Raw genomic sequence first — 17,528 nt, 5'->3', positions numbered from 1 at the left:
ATTGCTAATTCTGCTGGAGCTGAACAGGTGGTAGCAAGAGTGAGGAAATTTTAGAAGGGGGAAAAGTGAAGTAAAGATATTGTTCCATGCATCCTTCACTTCGTTACCCACACAAGCATCACTCATATGAAACAAACCTCCTGTTAATGGCTGTCTACATTACTGAGTGATTTATGATACCTTGTGAAAGCAACAAGTAAGCCTGTTCCTTAGAAACAATGGGCATGTTTTTCTATGTACAACTTGAAGATCTGATTTAAGAGATCCCAGTAGTATTACTGGCCTGCCCACAGGCAAGGGGCCAGGCCTAGATCTGGACATGAGGAAAGACATGAGAGCCAAAACCAAGATGCTAGACCAGAAATATATTTTTATTAATAATAATATTATGTCAGCAGCAGCACAATTCCAAAATGAAAAATATTTTTCCCTTTACACAGACAGACAGATCCATCCATAGCAGTAGCAGCAGCAGCAACAACAGTGAGAAAACTGTTCATTGAGGCACTAGTACACACAGATATCAGTGAATAAACTGAAGGCTGACTCAGATGAAGGCCTTGCATCTTCTTCCTCCTCACTGCCCCCTTGGTTTCCGCCACCCAGGATGCTGTGTTTGCAGAAGGGTTTAATCAATGACTTGTTTGCATGTTCATCCTCCAGGCCAATTTTATGAGGTCTGGGAAAATGGCACCACTGCTCCCAGAATCAGCCCCAGAACACTTACAATACACACTTATCTTTAAGTAAGTGACACAGTGGGTCTGATCCAATGTCATTCGATATCATCATAAAATTCCCCATGGGTGTCAGTGAGCACTGGATATAGGCTGAGTGGATTGCTCATGTACTAAAAGTTTAGCATGTGTTTCAACACTGGGTTCAGTCTGAGTGTCATTCAGTCCTATTGCTAAGCACCTTTAACCACAAGTGGTTCCCTTTATTCAGCCTCTTTGCATGCAGACGGGTAAGGGAAAGAGTTGGGGAAAAAATATTGAAACACTATGGTGTATTCTCTTACTTGAGTGATGTAAAATAGACAAAAGCCTCCCTGTTGAAGTGAATGGCAGGGCAGGTGCTCTTGATTTCCTGTAGGTGGGAATCAGAACAGTGAGCTCAGCTGTAGGCTTAGTTCTTCTTCCCTCCTTCTAATTATCTTATCTTGAAAGAAGGTAGCTGCCCAGATAATTGTACTTTGGGGCCAGATGTTAGAGGAGTATATCCAGCAGCTAGAAAAGCCCCAAGTGTTTGTTATTATAGTTCAGAGTTTATTATTAAGGGTCAGGTGGAAGGGCCTGATTCATAAGACTCCAGGAAGGGGAGGGGAGTTAAGTGACTACAAAAAAAGTTCCTGGGATAGAGGTGCTGTCTCCAGACTGAGAGTTCAGTTTACTCTGAGGTCTGGCTTTGAGCAGCTAATTTAAGAATGAGGATAGAGGAAACAATATTATTTTAGGAATTTACTTCTGTCTGGAGGCCAGACTCCTCATAAGCTCATGCTAGTTTAGGAACTTGGTGCAACTCAGATACTTGATCTTGCCTGCCAATTTAGCTCAGGTCAAGACCTAGAAAAAGCTCCTGAAGTTTATTCCTGCCTTAAGAAAGCATCAGGTTTCTAGGATCTAGACTTAAGTTAGGAATTCAGCCCAAACTAAGAGTTAGAGCTTTCAGGTTTCACTCAGAACATCCTCTTTCAAAAGCAGTGATGTGGGGGAGAGTAAGCAGCAAGGGCTACTTTGTGAAATTTCTATTGGAATTTCTTTAATTTAAAGGAACATGTTTCTTAAGGGATCTTAAAGTAAAATCCCTGACTCCCTATATCTTTCTTCTGCTCTTGTCCTCTTCACTTTGCTTGGGAAACCATGATCTGTAGGCCATGCAGCAAGATGTGCAGGATTTACTTGTGGGGACTGATTCCCAAGTCAGTTAGCAGTAGACAACAGGAAGGCTTCCAATGACTGGACTGAGCTATAGATCAACTCTTTGGCCTTCCATAGAAACTGATTCATCTTTAAACACATGTACCTGTTTGCAATGGTTATTGAATAGCATCCTGATTCCTACGGTGATAGGCAAGCCCTAAGAGAACAGACTGGAGCTTCTGGCCAGGACCTCAAAAAGGGCACAGTGGTAGAGAAAGAGAGCAGGTGGCCATCTTGGCCCCAGTGGGAGGAGGAGATGGCGGAGGCATAAGGGAGGAAACTAGGGTGGTTCTCATACTAGCTGATAACATTCAGTGCATCAGTTAGTGCATGAAGCTCATCCCTCACATTCTCCAGGGAGTGGTGGATCTTTTGTGGGTTATCCAGGAGCTCAATGCTGTGGGTGTATGGGTCGTATTTCACTGAGAAAGGCCGCTTAATGCATGCTGCATAGCTCCTGTAGAGAGAAATTTGTAAATACAGATGGATTGGAATTAGTACAGGTTTGAAAAACAGGAAGGACATTCTCATGAAAACACTTCCAAAATCATTTCCATTTTTCTTTTCCTTTTTCTTTTTCTTTAAGAACTTTTAATTAGGAAAAACAAATAGACCTATCCTTGCTCTACTTCTAAATTTTGTCTTTTGTAGCAGTAATGACTATCTAGTCTTGACATATTACAGAGAGATTACCATTCATTTGCATTTCATCCCAGATGAATTTGGCACTGACATTTCATTAGGTATAGGCATTACACTACTTAGCTTAAAATAAAAGTGAATATGAAATTGATCTTGACATCAGTAGGTATTTCTGTAAGTTACAAAACATCGTCTTGGCATAGGGTAACATTTTCAAAAGTGCTGCAGTGTCTTTTAAGAAAGAAAGTTCCAAAGCTTGCAAGTAATTTAGGAACATACATCCCATGAATTTAGGGGTTTGCCCAGAGTCTGATGAGGACTGAAAATAATAAGAAAATGCTACAAGTAAGAGTAGAAATTTAAAATATGAACAGAAGAGGCTCAAGGCTGGAGATAGGGTTTATTGGAAAAGTCCTGGGGATGCAGGGCACATTTGTTAAGTATCTCTGTATGTGAAAGCTACAGTACTTTTACTTTCAATTGGATCTAGCTACAATCATAGTTGTGGATCCTCAGCACCTTTTGAAAATCAGGCCCCAGTGGTCAATGTTCTAAAATCCAAACGTGTGAGAAACAGAGAGAAAGAGGGAAAAAAAGTGGATATGTTCTACATGGAATCTGCAGCCACTATTTAACGTCATATATTCCCTAACTAAGAGACCTGCAGCTTTTGTTAAGTCTATACTCTCCTTAACACTTCCTAATTGCTTAGGTTATGGCACCCTCTTGTGGCTATGTTAGAGACACTGAATTGCAGTGAATTTTGGGAGAGGCAAGGATTCTTTATGAGATATTTTACTGGATCAGCTGTATAGTTGGGAGAGCTGCTGGGCAAGCTTTCAGAGATCAAGTGACATTCCTTGTGTATTTCCTGAACCATCATGCCTACAACACTCTAACCCTACTACAATATGGAAGATCATACATTTTCCAAATATCTATCTTTCTCCCTCTCCTACTGAGGCCTTTATCAAATACAGCATTTTCATTGTTACCCAGGTTAGATTTATTAGCTCTATAAATTCTGGCTCGAGAAAGGAAAGATGGTTTGGTGGGGCACTGACAGGCAGAGGCATAGCAGTGCTGCTCCAACCACATGGTGCCCACAGCAGTGATGACTCCTGCTGTGTTGATTTGTAGCAGTGCAATCAGCCTGCCGCAGTCACCCCCACCTCCCTTATGCTACTGCTGAAAGGGTTAATGTGGGTGATTAAGAGGAGTCCAATTGCCAAAAGTGTGTTTTTTCTTGCAAATAGGGTAGGGCAGAATATATCATAAGGCATAAGATTGGAGGGGACCTTCTCAGATATCTCAGGCAACTGTGTCAGAGCATCTTTTTCAGAAACTGCTCAAACACCATCTAAAAGCTAGCTGGGTGTTTTCTGCTCCTTCCTTCCCATCGCAGTCCTCCTTGCAATTAGTAGATCATTGCAGATCCTCACAGATCTGAAGGTTATCGTTTTCCTTCTAATTTTCAGTCTAAATTTGTCCACGTCCAGTTTATAGCTGCCTAATTCACAGAAAAGCATTAGTATTACTGTACATGGCTGGAAACTGGATGGATAGCTATGTATCTGCCAGAATATAAAACTTTGAAGAACTAACTCTCTTTCTCTGCCTCTCTTCTGTGTCCGGCACAGTAGGAACTTGATCCATGACTTTGACTCCTATTAGTTAGTATAAACTGGTGATGGTTCATCATTATGATTATTATTATTGTCATGATTAGTATTTGCATTAATTACCTCATGTTCAGCTCATGTATAAATATCTAAGTGGCCTTCAGTGAACCTTTAAATAGCATCAAGTATCAGGTCTTCCAGCAGGGACAGGTATTGTAAACAATTCTCTGCGATACTATGAATTTCCAATAAATGGAGATGGATAATTAAATTATCTGTCAGCAAAGAAGCAGCTGAGTTTCTTGGAAAGGAGAGATTGGGAAGGAGTGAACCTGAACACTTGTGTCTCAGGCAAACACTGAAAGCACAGTAAAGGGTGCTGGTGTGTTAAATAGATTCATAGGTTCACTAGTGATTCAGGTGTACACATGGTAGGCTATGAGCACACTATTTACGATGAATTATTCTAGTTTCAAGAAATCCTGAATGTGTACACTGTGGGGTGCAGTGACAAGACAGATGAAGTTTTTACTATTGCTTCAGATGCATGAGATTGAACCCTGGTCTGGATTCATGACAGTGGCCAACCCTTGCAGTAAATGGATTGGGTTAGTTAGTCAAAGGCAGCTGAAAGTGGTGAACACATCATGCTCCTACATGCCACTGAACTCGCATGGTTAAGGCACATGAGGTTCTGTAGCCAGTGGGCCATTAGGCTTGGGAGAATCACTGACCTTTTGAGATGCATTGTTTAACAAACACTTATATTTCCTTTCATAATGAGAAAATAGGCAATGTCTCTCATTTTAAAAAGAAATAAAAGGATGGAGCATAAGTATTTTCTTTTGTAGAGTGTTCTGCACATCAGTTAATAGACAGACTGTCACCAGAGCAGTCTCCCACAGCACTGAAGATGACTGAAAAATTGTTGCATGTACCTCGCTGTATTACTTCAAGGCTCAGTCCTGCAAAGCATCCTATGTGTTCCTGCACTGATGTAGAGCCAAAACAGTATGAGTAGGGCCTTCCTCCCTAGAGCAGCTTGCAAGTTATCCTCAAGGCAAGGACCTGTCACTTTGTCCATAGAGTGCTATGCAAATGTAGGGTGTTTTTTTTCAATTGTTTATGCTATATTAGGACATTTAAAGTCAGAATATTTTTTTTCTTTTCTTAGTGGGAGGTAGATTCAAATGATGTTACTGAAATAGACCCAGAGAAATCTGCCTTTCTCCAGAACCTCATGTGTGCTACACCCCAACAGCAGGATATTAGATGGGCTAGTCAACCAATGAAATTTGAGACTAAGATGTTATAAGCTCTGAAAAGCATTCATTAGCTGAATACTTCTGCAAGGGTAGGTCAGATACCTAGCAACTACTGAGAGCTCGCACGAGTTTCAAATACATCACAATGTACATACCACAAGCCAATTAGTGGATTTCTCATCTAGCAAATATGGTTTGGCCTTACTTAACAAAGACCTTCATTAGGGGAGTAAAACCAAAAATTAGACTGAACTCTTATAACTGAGGCCTATTGGTTGCCTTCTCGCATAGAATTGTAGAGAAAAAAATGACCCCAAAGTCCTACAGACCCTTCAGCTGCAGCACTGTTCTTCAGCCCTTCACAGATGTATAAATGTGTATAAACAGACTTGCACTGATGAGATAACTGTTAGCAGCGTGGCAAGGGTAGGGAGTGTGACTGAAAAAAAATGAGAGTACTAGACTGGAGATTTAAGGGGAACTTTGACTCAGACCTTGGGATCTACAACCAGGCATGAGTTTTTAGTCTCTTTGCCTGCCCTCTGCAATGTCAGGCTGTCACTGATGCTAGAGGTAGGGCTACCCTCTTGGATCCTTGTGATAAAAGAACAGCTACATCTACTACATGCTTCTTAAGTCATGCAGCCTGATCTACCTTCCAACTCCTGCCACTTGCTGGATTAGTGTTCTCAAAAAGATAAAGGATCAAGTGGGTAGGTAGTTCTTCTGGACTCCTGTTTTGAGCAAAAGATTAACAGTTAGGATTCCTGGAGGTTAAACTCTGCACCTCAGTTTTCCCCGTTTAAAAAAGAAGCAAAAACTGACTTGCCTGTAGAGTCTTGTGAGGCCTAAAATTATTTTCCATAAAGTACTTTTGAGACACTATAAGTACCAAGCATTGTTCTGAATGACACAAAGCCTGTGCAGGTCCTAATATGTTTGACTGTATCAACCTAGTTTACATCTTGGCATTTCCAAGACTCTTACCTGAGTTTGGTTTTTGCATCGCTGAAGCTCTCTGATACAAAATACACTGGCTGGTAGCTCTGATCTTGGTAGGGCTGCACAGCAGCAGCATCTGGGTCGAAATCCCGGACCTCTGGTTCATCTGACAGAGAGTGCTGAACAAAGCACAAACAAAAAATTCAGAATGGAGACTATGGCTGATCCACATGAGAGTGATAGGGCAAGTGGATCGGCTAAAGAAATCAGAAGGTGAGAGGCAAGAGAAGGGGGTTCTTTACTGCACTGAGTCTGTAAACCAAGAAGGGTGGATAGGTTGAGACTTACTATTAACTCCCCATAAGAGGACAGAAGCCCAGCTCCATAGGCCTTGATTATCCCATTTTGTTTGCAGAGTCCAAACTCCACTGTGAACCAGTAGAGCTGTGAAAGGAAAAGGGAAAAAAAACCCCTCAGAAGTGACTCTTTCTCCTTCATTTTCCTTTGACCTCTGAACCTGCACATTCAGCTCAGAGCAGAGGAGCAACATCCATGTGGCTGCTAGGTGTGGACTTTAAATGAATCGGAGAGGTCACTGAGGCAGAAACCTCAGTCTGAATGTCCCTATGCTTCAGAGCAGTTTGGATCACTTTCTCCATGCTACAGCCACTGAAATAGCACCAATGACTAGCCTGAGTCCTTCTCTCAAATCCCTTTTCTGCAGCTGGACGATGGAACTGCTTGATTGTCTCCCTTCGGTAGATCTGGACTTCTTATGGTTGGTCTGTGGCTGATTTAATGGATGGTCCCAGCTCAGGAGAAAATAAAAGATTTCTAAGGTCCCTCTTAGCTCTCTAGAAAATTGTTACCAGCTCCCATTTAGTGATCTGTTTAATCCTTAAACCATCTGCTTCTGAAGGCAATTAGATCTCATAACCACTCAATTCCCTCAAGTATGCAGAAGCCACGGGGATGTTCTGGGGCAAGGAGAAACATCACTGGCTTAATGAGAGTCTTAGCCCAGCTCCTTTGTTATCTTTTTTTCTTCAGCCCCCACATTCAACATATTTCATCAGTAAATCCTGTGTTGCTGGGTAGGGCCCAATTCAGTGCCCTTTGAACTTAATGGAGAAGACTTTCGTTAACTTAACTTAACAGGCACAGAATCGGGAACCTGCTGGCTGACCTTGGTGTCTTGACTGAATCTGCATGTAATGATAACTTGCTTTATAATTACTACCCCATTCTTCCTCATTAATTAAAAGCACTGCCACCTCAAGAGGAGGAGGAACACACAGTGCTGCTAGAGTCGACTGGGATCTTTTCAGACACTTACAGTTGAAAGTTTCTCAATCTCTTCATCAGTTGCTCCCAAAGATGCAAGTCCAATATCCTGGAAAGGGAAGGAAGAAGGCTAAAGTATAAATCCAGATTGCTTCATAGTCTATTTAGATCCATTGCTAGTGACTTGGGTGTCAGCCCCACTCTCAGGCACTGCTCATTCTTTGGCCTTCTCGCACTATCCAATAGCCAGCAGTTCAGAAATTGTATGCCATCTACTGCTAGCCTCTGAAGTCAAACTATAGCAGCTTTTTTTATTGTTCCTGATGGCACCTCTTGTATAGGGAATTAAAAGGAAACAAGGAAGAAAGGTCATGGCGTTGTTTCTAGACTGGGAGAGCTCAGGAGGTCTGTTTTTTTTCTGTTGCCTTCCTGTGTGACCTTAGGCAAGTTACTTCATTTCTCAGTGCTTCATTCCCCATCTGTAAATAGGGATACTACTACCTTTCTCCCTGTCTCTTTTACTTAGATTGTAAACAGAAAGGATACCACACTTCCATTTGCAAGGCCCTTCAAGTCCTGTCCCTTTAACCTACATGTGAGGATTGTACGCTTTTAAGAGTTCAGCAGTTAGACAGAGCTCGAGAGAGGGGCTAAGTACAGACAGTCGAAAAGCATGAGGCTGAATCAATTCAATCTTTGCAGGTTAGTCTAAGCTGTATAGATTGAACTGATCAGCAAGTAAATGGACATTCACTTTTGATTCCAGAAATGTAGCCACATACCTTCAGTGGCCCAGGCCAGAAGCTGGAGGACACTAGAGCACACCTCCCTGCTTGGCTGGAGCAGACAGCCTGGGCTAGGCTAGCCTACCCACCCTGCAAGGGGAGGTTTGTGGGGGAAGTGCAAAGCATCCTGGGATGCTGGAGGACTGAGAGTTAACTTGAATCTGGAGGGGATCTGGGATGGAAGTTCAATAAACCAATTTAACCTAAATCAGTGAAGTCTGATACTGCATCCATCCAGGTTTATCTTAAGCTAGTTTCGGCCATTTTGAAAGTGGTTTATTTGCACTGAACTTCTGTTGTATTACAGTTTTTTGAACCAGTTTCCAATCACTTATACCACTCTGTGCAATTTCTGTCCCTAGCCAGAGAGTCTGATGACTGCCTGGGTGCTGGCAGCATGAATAAAGACACCTCATTGTAAAAGTGTCTTCTGTCTCAGTGAACTGAACCCACAACATGACACTACCTATCAGCCTCAATTGCTATTGAGATGCCATTTCCTGCCTCTGATCATTCCATGTGTCCAGCTTCTATTACCCACTGACTTAAATTTCCCAGCAAATACATATTTTGCTTTCTCCTTCCCTGCTGTCTTCATGAATATGAGCAGCTCTCCATAAACATCTACACAATCACCTCACCCTCCCTGCCAGCTTCTCTTCTCCCTAATTTGTACAAAAAGCCTAAAAATTAGACCATTTTCCTAGCAAGTTGACCAATAGTATCTCCTTTTCTTGTGACCCAGGCTGTTTATATACAGATTATTCCTCTTGTTTTATAGGGAGATTGTCAGCTCTATGATTCAGGGGCTATTTATTTTTGTTCCGTCTTTATGCAGTGCTTAGCACAATGGAGTCCTGGTCCATGGCTAGTGCTCCTAGACACTCTGGGAGTACAAATAAATGATGATGAGGAGGACTTAAGCAGTAAATCACATGTCAGAAATACTGAGCAAATAGTCAAAAGCTGATCTTAAAGTAAAGAGATCCCTCTCACCAGCATAGGCTGAGATTACATTATCACCACATGTTCAAGACACAATCAAATAAGTTCAAAGTTTTGTTTGGGGATGACTTGCAGAATGAGGTAGATCCATGGGGTAAATTGCATGGTATGATGGCTCTCTCCAGCTCTCATTGATAGTCCTACCACATGTTTTACTAGGTCTGGTTTAAGCAGTCAGCGTCTTTTCAGCTATGCTGCCTTCCAAACTATGTTTCTAAAAAGAGACAGAAGTCAACTAGCTCAGTAACAGCCAGTGCACGTACAAAGCTCTGTGCAGTAATTCCTTCTGGGAGCAGCTGGGGCTGGAGTTGACTTGAGTTTCCTTATAATCACTGACCCTGACTCTGCATTAGGAAGGCCTACTGTTGGGCATTCAGGACAAGGAACAACATGGCCTGTTTACCTGGGAAAATTGTGCAAATGTCTTGTCAGCCAGCATTGGTACATGCCCCAGAAGTTCATGACAACAGTCCCTTGCATGAGAAAGAAGAGAGGAAGGATTGATTAGGGATCAATAGATTTTGCACAGCAGACAAAGGAGTTAGCAGTAATGTAACTTAGTGGGGTGGGGGGGAACAGGGCACCAGCCCTGGGTGCTGATTTAGGGAGGTGCAAAAATAACAGCTGCTGCTGCTGCCCCATGTACCACTGCTGTCAGGGTACCAAACTGCCTAGGTACAATGTGAGAGCTCTGCATGGAGGAGAGTGATATATATTTTTTTAACATTGGGCAAGTACTCACGGCTCTGGGGAATGCATGGGTGAAGAGGCGTGCCGAATATACTGTGTGCACTGGAACACTCTGAAGGCCAAGCTGGCTAGGAAGTCACGTGCAGACAGGAGGCCAGCCACTGGTCGAACCTGGAACCCGGTTCTCTCTGAAATAATGCAGACAATTGCCTTTTAATAGTGAATGTTCTCTGAGCCAGGTCTCTAAGAGGTGCACCATCAGCCATTCAGCATTTAAAAAAAAGGCAGTAAAAGTACAACTGCTGTAAGTAGAGGCATTTAGTTCTACCCTGGCCAACGTGGGCTTGTTCTTGCAATAGGCAATGAATTCCCTGATGGCCCAGAAAGGACAGTAAATAGTCAGAAGTTAAAACTCCATTGAGGACAACAGGTTCCTTACAGTAATATCTCAGTGCTTGGGCTCAGTCCCATCCTACCAACCCCACATGAAGGATATGGCTTTACACTGGTTTTCATTCCCTCTGCTCCCCATGTCTATCCTTGCTCCCACACTTGTGATATACATCTGCACACAAGGGGTCCCTAAATACTACTTCAGACTCCTATCCTAGACCATAATCTGAATGAGTCACCAGTGTGCTTTTCTTGTTGTAGAAAAAGCTAACAGCCTACTGGATTATATTAACAGGAATTTTACTTGCAAATCAAGGGAAGCAATTCTTCCACTCTGTTCAGCCCTGATGAGGTTTCCCTTGGGGGACTGTGCCCAGATTTGATCCTATCTTAAGCAGGGGGTTGGACTAGATGACCTGATGTGGTCCTCCTCTTCAACCTACTTTCCTAGGATCCTTGAGGTCCATATGTCAGTGCACTAGCTTTACCTGGATTCACAGACTGTGGCATGTATTGAACACTGAACTCAGTCAGGCTCCCCAGAAGGGAATGCTCCCTTGTACTAGCTCCCATTTTGCTCTTCCTGAAGTGCACACCAGGATGCCAAATCTATTTCTCATTTTATACCATCTGCATACCTTCACAATGCCACTTACATGCTTGTTCCCCCCTCATCGGAAACTGCCTTCACCCCCAAGTTCTCCCTCTTCCATATTCACACACACCATCTTTGTATGTGTACCAGGTTATCCAGGGATGTGGAGGCCTACACAGTCCCCTGTGAGCCCATTTGTGCCCCTGGCTTGTGCTTCTCTTCTCCCTCCTTGCACACACAATACCCACCTTTCAGGAAGCAAGAGACATCTTCCAGTTGAGGGATATTGTTTTCATTGTAGCCACAGAATTTCTCCAGTAAGTAAAAGGCCTCCAGGTGCTCTTTGCAGGCGTGAGTTGGGTATAGACTCTTCAGTGTGGTGTAAACTTCCTTCCTTCAGAATGACAGGTGAAACATAAGGTGTGAATTCAGCATCTAGCCTAATTCTCCGTACCACTCATTTCATCAGAGCAGACATGATCCAGTACTCATTTTGTCATCCTTTATTTGAGAGGGGATTCCCAGGGGTTTGTCCTGGGTCTGGTATTGCTTAATATCTTCAGTAGCAATTTGGAGGATGGGACTTAGTGCACAGTTCTCAAATTTACAGTTGATACTAAGCTGGATGAAACTGTAGGCACTCTGGAGAGTATGGCTAGGATTCAGAATGACCTTGATAAACTGGAGAAGTGGTATGAAATAAATGGGATGAAATTCAACAAGAATTGTAGTAGACTGGGGAATGACCAGCTGGGCATTACAGAAAAGATAGAGGGGTCACAGCGGACCGTAAATTGAATACGAGTCAACAGTGTGCTCTTGGTGCAAAAAAAGCTGACAGCATTGTATTAACAGGAGTGTCACCTGCAAATCAAGGGAAGTGATTCTTCAGGGTTTTTTTACACTGGTGAGGCCTCACCTGAAGTACTGTGATCAGTTTTGGCCCCACACCTCAAGAAAGATGTGGATAGACTAGAAAGAGTCCCGTGGAGTGTGACACAAATTATTAGAGGCCTGGGATAGGCTGAAAGAACTAGGATTATTAGTCTGGAAATAAAAAAAAAAAAAAAAAAATGGGAGCAGCATTTGATTTATAGTCTTCAAATAGCTTAAAGGTAGTTTATATGCAGGATGGAAAGAGACTATTCTCCATGGCCACAGGGGACAGGACAAGGAGCAGTGGTCTTAAATTGCAGCAAGGGAATTTAGGTTGGCTATTAGGGATAACTTTCTCAGGTGGTTAAGCACTAAACCAGGCTACCCAGAGAGACTGTGGATTCTTCATTTTAGGACATTTTAAGAGCAGGTTAGATGGGCACTTGGTTTAGTCGGGGACAGTCCTGCCTTGATCTGGGATTAGATTAGACGACTTCCAGAAGTCACTTCCTACCTTACCGTTTGACGTGACTTTTTTTCAAGTCACTTTCCAGTGCTAATCCCAGTATATACCTCCTTCTTTTTTATGATCTGCTTATTTGTATAGATGTACTCTCCCATAACCAATGGCTGGGATTTAAAATAATGTTCCTTGAAATGGCTCATGCTTCAATTGGAAGGCACCATGAAGGATTTTGGATTAAATCAACACTCACCAAGTAGCTATTTCCTCTGCTGTGTACTCTACATGAGGGATTGGATCTCCACTGAAAGACAATCAGGGGTTAGTAAATAAAAGGAAGTGGATTGCATGCTGTGTGCTATGGTTCCCAAGGCATTAGACAGCACCCCCCCAACCCCCTTCTCCCTGACACAAGAAACCCAGAGTAAGGGATGTACTAATCAGTGGTTCTCAACCTTTTAGGGCTCAAGGCATCCCTCACTGGACTCAAGGCACCCCTCCATAACTTCTGTGAATTGAGTGGCACCTAATTTAAAAAACAGACTTTATATATTACAGTGCTTATCTTTTTTCAGTGGGGGTAAATGAGGATTTTTACCTCATTGGGCTGGCAGAGACCTGGTGGGATGAGACGTATGACTGGGAAGCGGATATCGAGGGCTATAGGCTCTACAGGAAGAATAGAGTTGGAAAGGGAGGAGGGGTGGCCCTCTACATAAAAGAGCAGTACTTCTCCCTGCAGGTCAGGTGTAATAGCAGGGAGAGATCTCTTGAGACCCTCTGGGTCAAGATACAAGGGGGTTCAGGAGAGGAAGACCAGATGGTGGGAGTCTACTACAGACCTCCCTCCCAAGAAGAAGAGAATGATCAGGCATTCTCCAAGGAATTGACTGAGGCAACCAGAACTAAGGACCCGATTTGTCATGGGTGACTTCAACTACCCTGACATTGGTCCGGAAGACCGTTTGGCCAACTCCAGAAAGCCAGCTAATTTCTTGGCAGCTATCAATGACCTGTTCCTGTCACAGGTTGTTGAAGGACCGACTAGGGGTAAAGCCACTCTGGACTTTGTGCTCACCAAAGGGGAGGACATTGTAGGGGATCTGGAGGTACTGTGGGTGACAGTGATTATGATCTGATTAGGTTCACCATCCACCGGAAGGCAAGGATCCCAAATTAGTAGAACAAAAGTCCTAGGTTTCAGAAGGGCAGACTTTGACAAACTCAGGAGGCTAGTTAGAAAGTCCCTCTGTGACCAGTGACTGGACGATTTGGAAGTTCAGCATCAGTGGTTCTTCTTCAAGGGGCCAATTGTCACTGCCCAAAAAGAAACCATTCCCACGTGATCAAAGAGTGTGAAAAGAGCCAAGAGACCTGCTTGGCTGAACAGGGACATTGAAGAACTTTTGAAAAAGAAAAAAGACATATATAATCAATGGGGAAAAAAAAAGGTTAAGCAGGTATGAGATATGGAAAGCCAAGGTAAGCATGGAGATCAAGCTGGCATGTGACATTTTCAAGTCCATTGGGCCAGATGAACTACATCCAAGAGTCCTGAAAGAACTGGCTGAACTCATAGCAGGGTCCTTGGCAAAGATACTTGAAAAGTCCTGGAACTCTGGGGTGGTCCCAGATGACTGAAAGAGGGCCAACGTGGTGCCCATCTTTGAGAAAGGGAAGGAGGGATGACCCTGAAAACTACAGACCAGTCAGGTTGCCTTTGGTCCTTGGAAAAAACTTATGAAAAAATTGTTAAAAAGGCCATCAATCACAAGCTTGCAGCTGACAGGGTATTAAGAAACAACCAGCACGGCTTTGTAGAAGGTAGATCATGCCTGACAAACCTGGTGTCCTTTTTATGACCAGGTAACTAACCAGCTGGACAAGGGTCATGAGGTAGACATTATTTACTTAGACTTCAGTAAGGCCTTTGATTCTGTCTCCCATGAAATTTTCTCAATCAAACTGGAGGGGACTGGCCTGGACCAGCTTACGGTGAGGTGAGTGGATACCTGGCTTAGAGGCCGGTCCCAGAGAGTTGTAATCGATGGGACGGCCTCATCCTGGAGGACTGTCTCCAGTGGTTTCCCACAGGGATTGGTGCTTGAACCTTTGCTTTTTAACATATTGATTAACGATTTGACTGAGGGGATGGAATGCTCTATGATTAAGTTTGCAGATAACACCAAGCTGTGGGGAAATGCGAGCACACCAGAGGATAGGGGAAAGATCCAGGACAACTAGACAGACTGGTTCTATGGGCTGATCAGAATCAGATGAGGTTCAACAAGGAAGTACCAGGTCCTTCATCTGGGTAGGAAGAACTTCAATACAACTATGATAGGCGGTAGCTCACTAGCTGGCACACCATCTAAATGAGACCTGGGGGTCACAATCAACCAGAAGATGAATATGAGCCAACAGTGCGATAAAGTTGCCAGCAGGGCAAACAGAACTCAGGCGGGCATCAGCCGATGTGTTGCCAACAGATCCAAGGAGGTGCTTCTCCCTCTCTACTCAGCATTGGTGAGGCCGCAACTGGAGTACTGTGCCCAGTTTTGGGCACTGCACTTCAAGAAGGATATGAATAAACTCGAGAGGGTGCAGAGAAGAGCCACCTGCATGATCAGGGGCCTGAAGGATAGGCCCTATGAGGAGAGACTCCGAGAGCTGGGTTTGTTCAGTCTGGGTAAGAGGAAGCTGTGAGGTGACTTGATAAACACCTACAAATATGTCAACTCTTCAGGAAGGCACCCCTTGGGAGGATGAGGGCCAATGGTTACAGACTAATAGAGGGAAGATTTAGGCTGGACATAAGGAAGAACTTCTTCTCCATAAGGGTAACTAGAATCTGGAACGCTCTGCCGGTAGAGATGCTGCAGTCACCAGCGATGGAGGTGTTCAAGAGGAGTCTGGGTAAGCACTATGTTGAGCTAGTTTGAGCTCTTTGACCTCCTGCCTGTGGTAGGGGACTGGACTTGATGATCTTACAGGTCCCTTCCAGTCCATCGATTCTATGACTCTAAAGGATTGTCCAGGCAGACACAAGCCTGAGTCTGCGCTTATCTGCTTAGCTTATCTGCTTATGTTCTCACACCTCGGGGCACACCAGGGCTCCCCAGCATTCTGGTTGAGGATTACTGATATATCCACCATACTGCATAGCATTTATTAGCTAACTCTAAACCTAACTCAGATATACTGGGAAACACACTCCTCTAACATATAGGTCATGGAGCCAATTAGTGATAAACACTTAGTATAGGGTCATAAAGCCAGTACAAGTGTTCTTGGACACACAGGGAGTATACACAACTGTAGGGTTTAATAGGAAACACCTCAAACACTGTTTTATGAAAGATTAAACAGATTATTTTTCAAATGTTTCTAGTTCCCATAGAAATTTCACTCCTTATTGAAAAACTAAATACTGAAAACCAAGGGCATTTTCAGGAGGGTTTTAAATGAGTATCTGTATGGAACAAATGCAGTACCTATAGTCAAACACATAACTCAGCATAATTTGTAAACAATGGAGGCCTCACAAGATATAAAAATTCATCATTTGTCTATAACTAGAAGTGCTAGAAGCCTTAAAAATAAACAGTAGGAATGCCTCATTTTATTTTAAAACAAACTGGAAACCATTGATCTTACTGAAATTTGGTGGATGGAGTCACATGCCTGGAATTTAACATTCACTGGATACATCTAGTGATGAAAGATGGAATAGGAAGAAGGGAAGGGAGTGGGGCTCTGTATTAAAGTCACTGTTAGCCACCTGTTAAGTTACTGATAGTTCAAAAGGGCAGGACTTGGAGTGCTATAGGCCAGTGTTTTAACTCAAACTATCAGAAGGGGCACTATTGTGCAGCTTGTGACTGGCCACTAAATCAGACAAAGGAAGCAAGATAAGTTACCTTAAGCAGGATATAAAAAAAAATCACAAAGGATGTGAATCAAGGGAACAAGGAACTGTTGTTCACCAAATGCCAGAATACTAGAACTAAGGGGCACCCACTGAAATTAGTAGGCGACCGGTTTAAAACTACCAAGAGGAAGTACTTTTTAATGCAATGTGTGGTTATTTTGTGGAATTTGTTGCCACAGGAGGTGGTGTGGAGGCAGATAGCTCTACTAATACCTATTGAACATGAAGTTGAAGGTGCTTCCTCTGGCATCTCTTACCCCCCCTGGCATCCATTATTGGTTATTGAATTAGGGGACAGATCACTCTGGAGACATCTGATTCAATGCTCTCCCTCAACAGTGTAAGGAAGTCATACTCAACAGTATGCACCACTGCCACAGTCAGAAACAGAATACTGGGCTGAATAGGCCATTGGTCTGGCCCAGTATAGAGCTTCTTATGTTCTTACAAAGCTGCAGCTAATAGTGAAAGGTCAATCCTAGGGAGAGCAGAGGAATATTAATTAGGAGTAGGAAGGCCATATATTATCTTTGTATATGACATTGGTGTGACCAGTAGTAGAATATCATGCCCTTCTTTTGATGGTCACACTTTAGAAGGTATTTGAAAAACTGCAAAGTGTTCTGAAAGAATGACAAGAATGATTCTAGATCTGGGAAACATGGCTTATAGAGGGGAACTAAAGCTCTCAATCAATTTAACTTTTATCTTATCCAAGAGAAAGTTGAAAGATGTCTTATTTGTAGTGTGAAAATTCCTTCAGGAGAAGGAGATTTCTTATAGCAGATGGTTCTTTAATTTAGCAGAGCAAGATAAAATAAGAGACAGTTGTTGAAAGATAAAGCTAAACACATTTGGTCCATCAATGAGGACACATTTTTAACAATGAGGGTAATGAACACTTGGAACAACTTCTCTGGAGCCTGGGTGGATTCTCTAGTACTTCTAAAAGAGAGATGCTGCATCTTGGACCAACATTATGGCATTGGTTGTATAAACTGCTAGACCAGGTTCTATGGCCTGTGGTATGGTATAATCTGTGAATCTACAGATTACTGACCATGTTTTTTCAATTAGGAGGAAGGTAGGATGAACAGAGAGTAGGAGTAGGGA

At 43.0% G+C, this 17,528-nt stretch overlaps 1 protein-coding gene across 1 annotated transcript in view; it reads right to left on the bottom strand.

The window, feature by feature from the left end:
- Positions 1-508: 508 nt before the first annotated feature.
- Positions 509-17,528, bottom strand: part of TH (tyrosine hydroxylase) — a 35,548-nt gene continuing 18,528 nt past the window's right edge. The window contains exons 6-13 of the mRNA XM_006033645.3: positions 12,738-12,788; positions 11,394-11,539; positions 10,210-10,345; positions 9,871-9,940; positions 7,730-7,786; positions 6,742-6,837; positions 6,439-6,572; positions 509-2,379 (exon numbers count right to left, since the gene is read on the bottom strand). Coding sequence (XP_006033707.1) covers positions 2,220-2,379; positions 6,439-6,572; positions 6,742-6,837; positions 7,730-7,786; positions 9,871-9,940; positions 10,210-10,345; positions 11,394-11,539; positions 12,738-12,788 — 850 coding nt within the window. The 3' untranslated portion in view covers positions 509-2,219. The remainder of the gene's footprint in view (positions 2,380-6,438; positions 6,573-6,741; positions 6,838-7,729; positions 7,787-9,870; positions 9,941-10,209; positions 10,346-11,393; positions 11,540-12,737; positions 12,789-17,528) is intronic.

Source organism: Alligator sinensis, unplaced genomic scaffold, assembly GCF_000455745.1.
Source record: "Alligator sinensis unplaced genomic scaffold, ASM45574v1 scaffold1299_1, whole genome shotgun sequence".
Lineage (NCBI taxonomy): Eukaryota > Metazoa > Chordata > Crocodylia > Alligatoridae > Alligator > Alligator sinensis.
The sequence above is the reverse complement of the archived record's forward strand: the minus strand, read 5'-3'. Positions and strand labels throughout refer to the sequence as shown.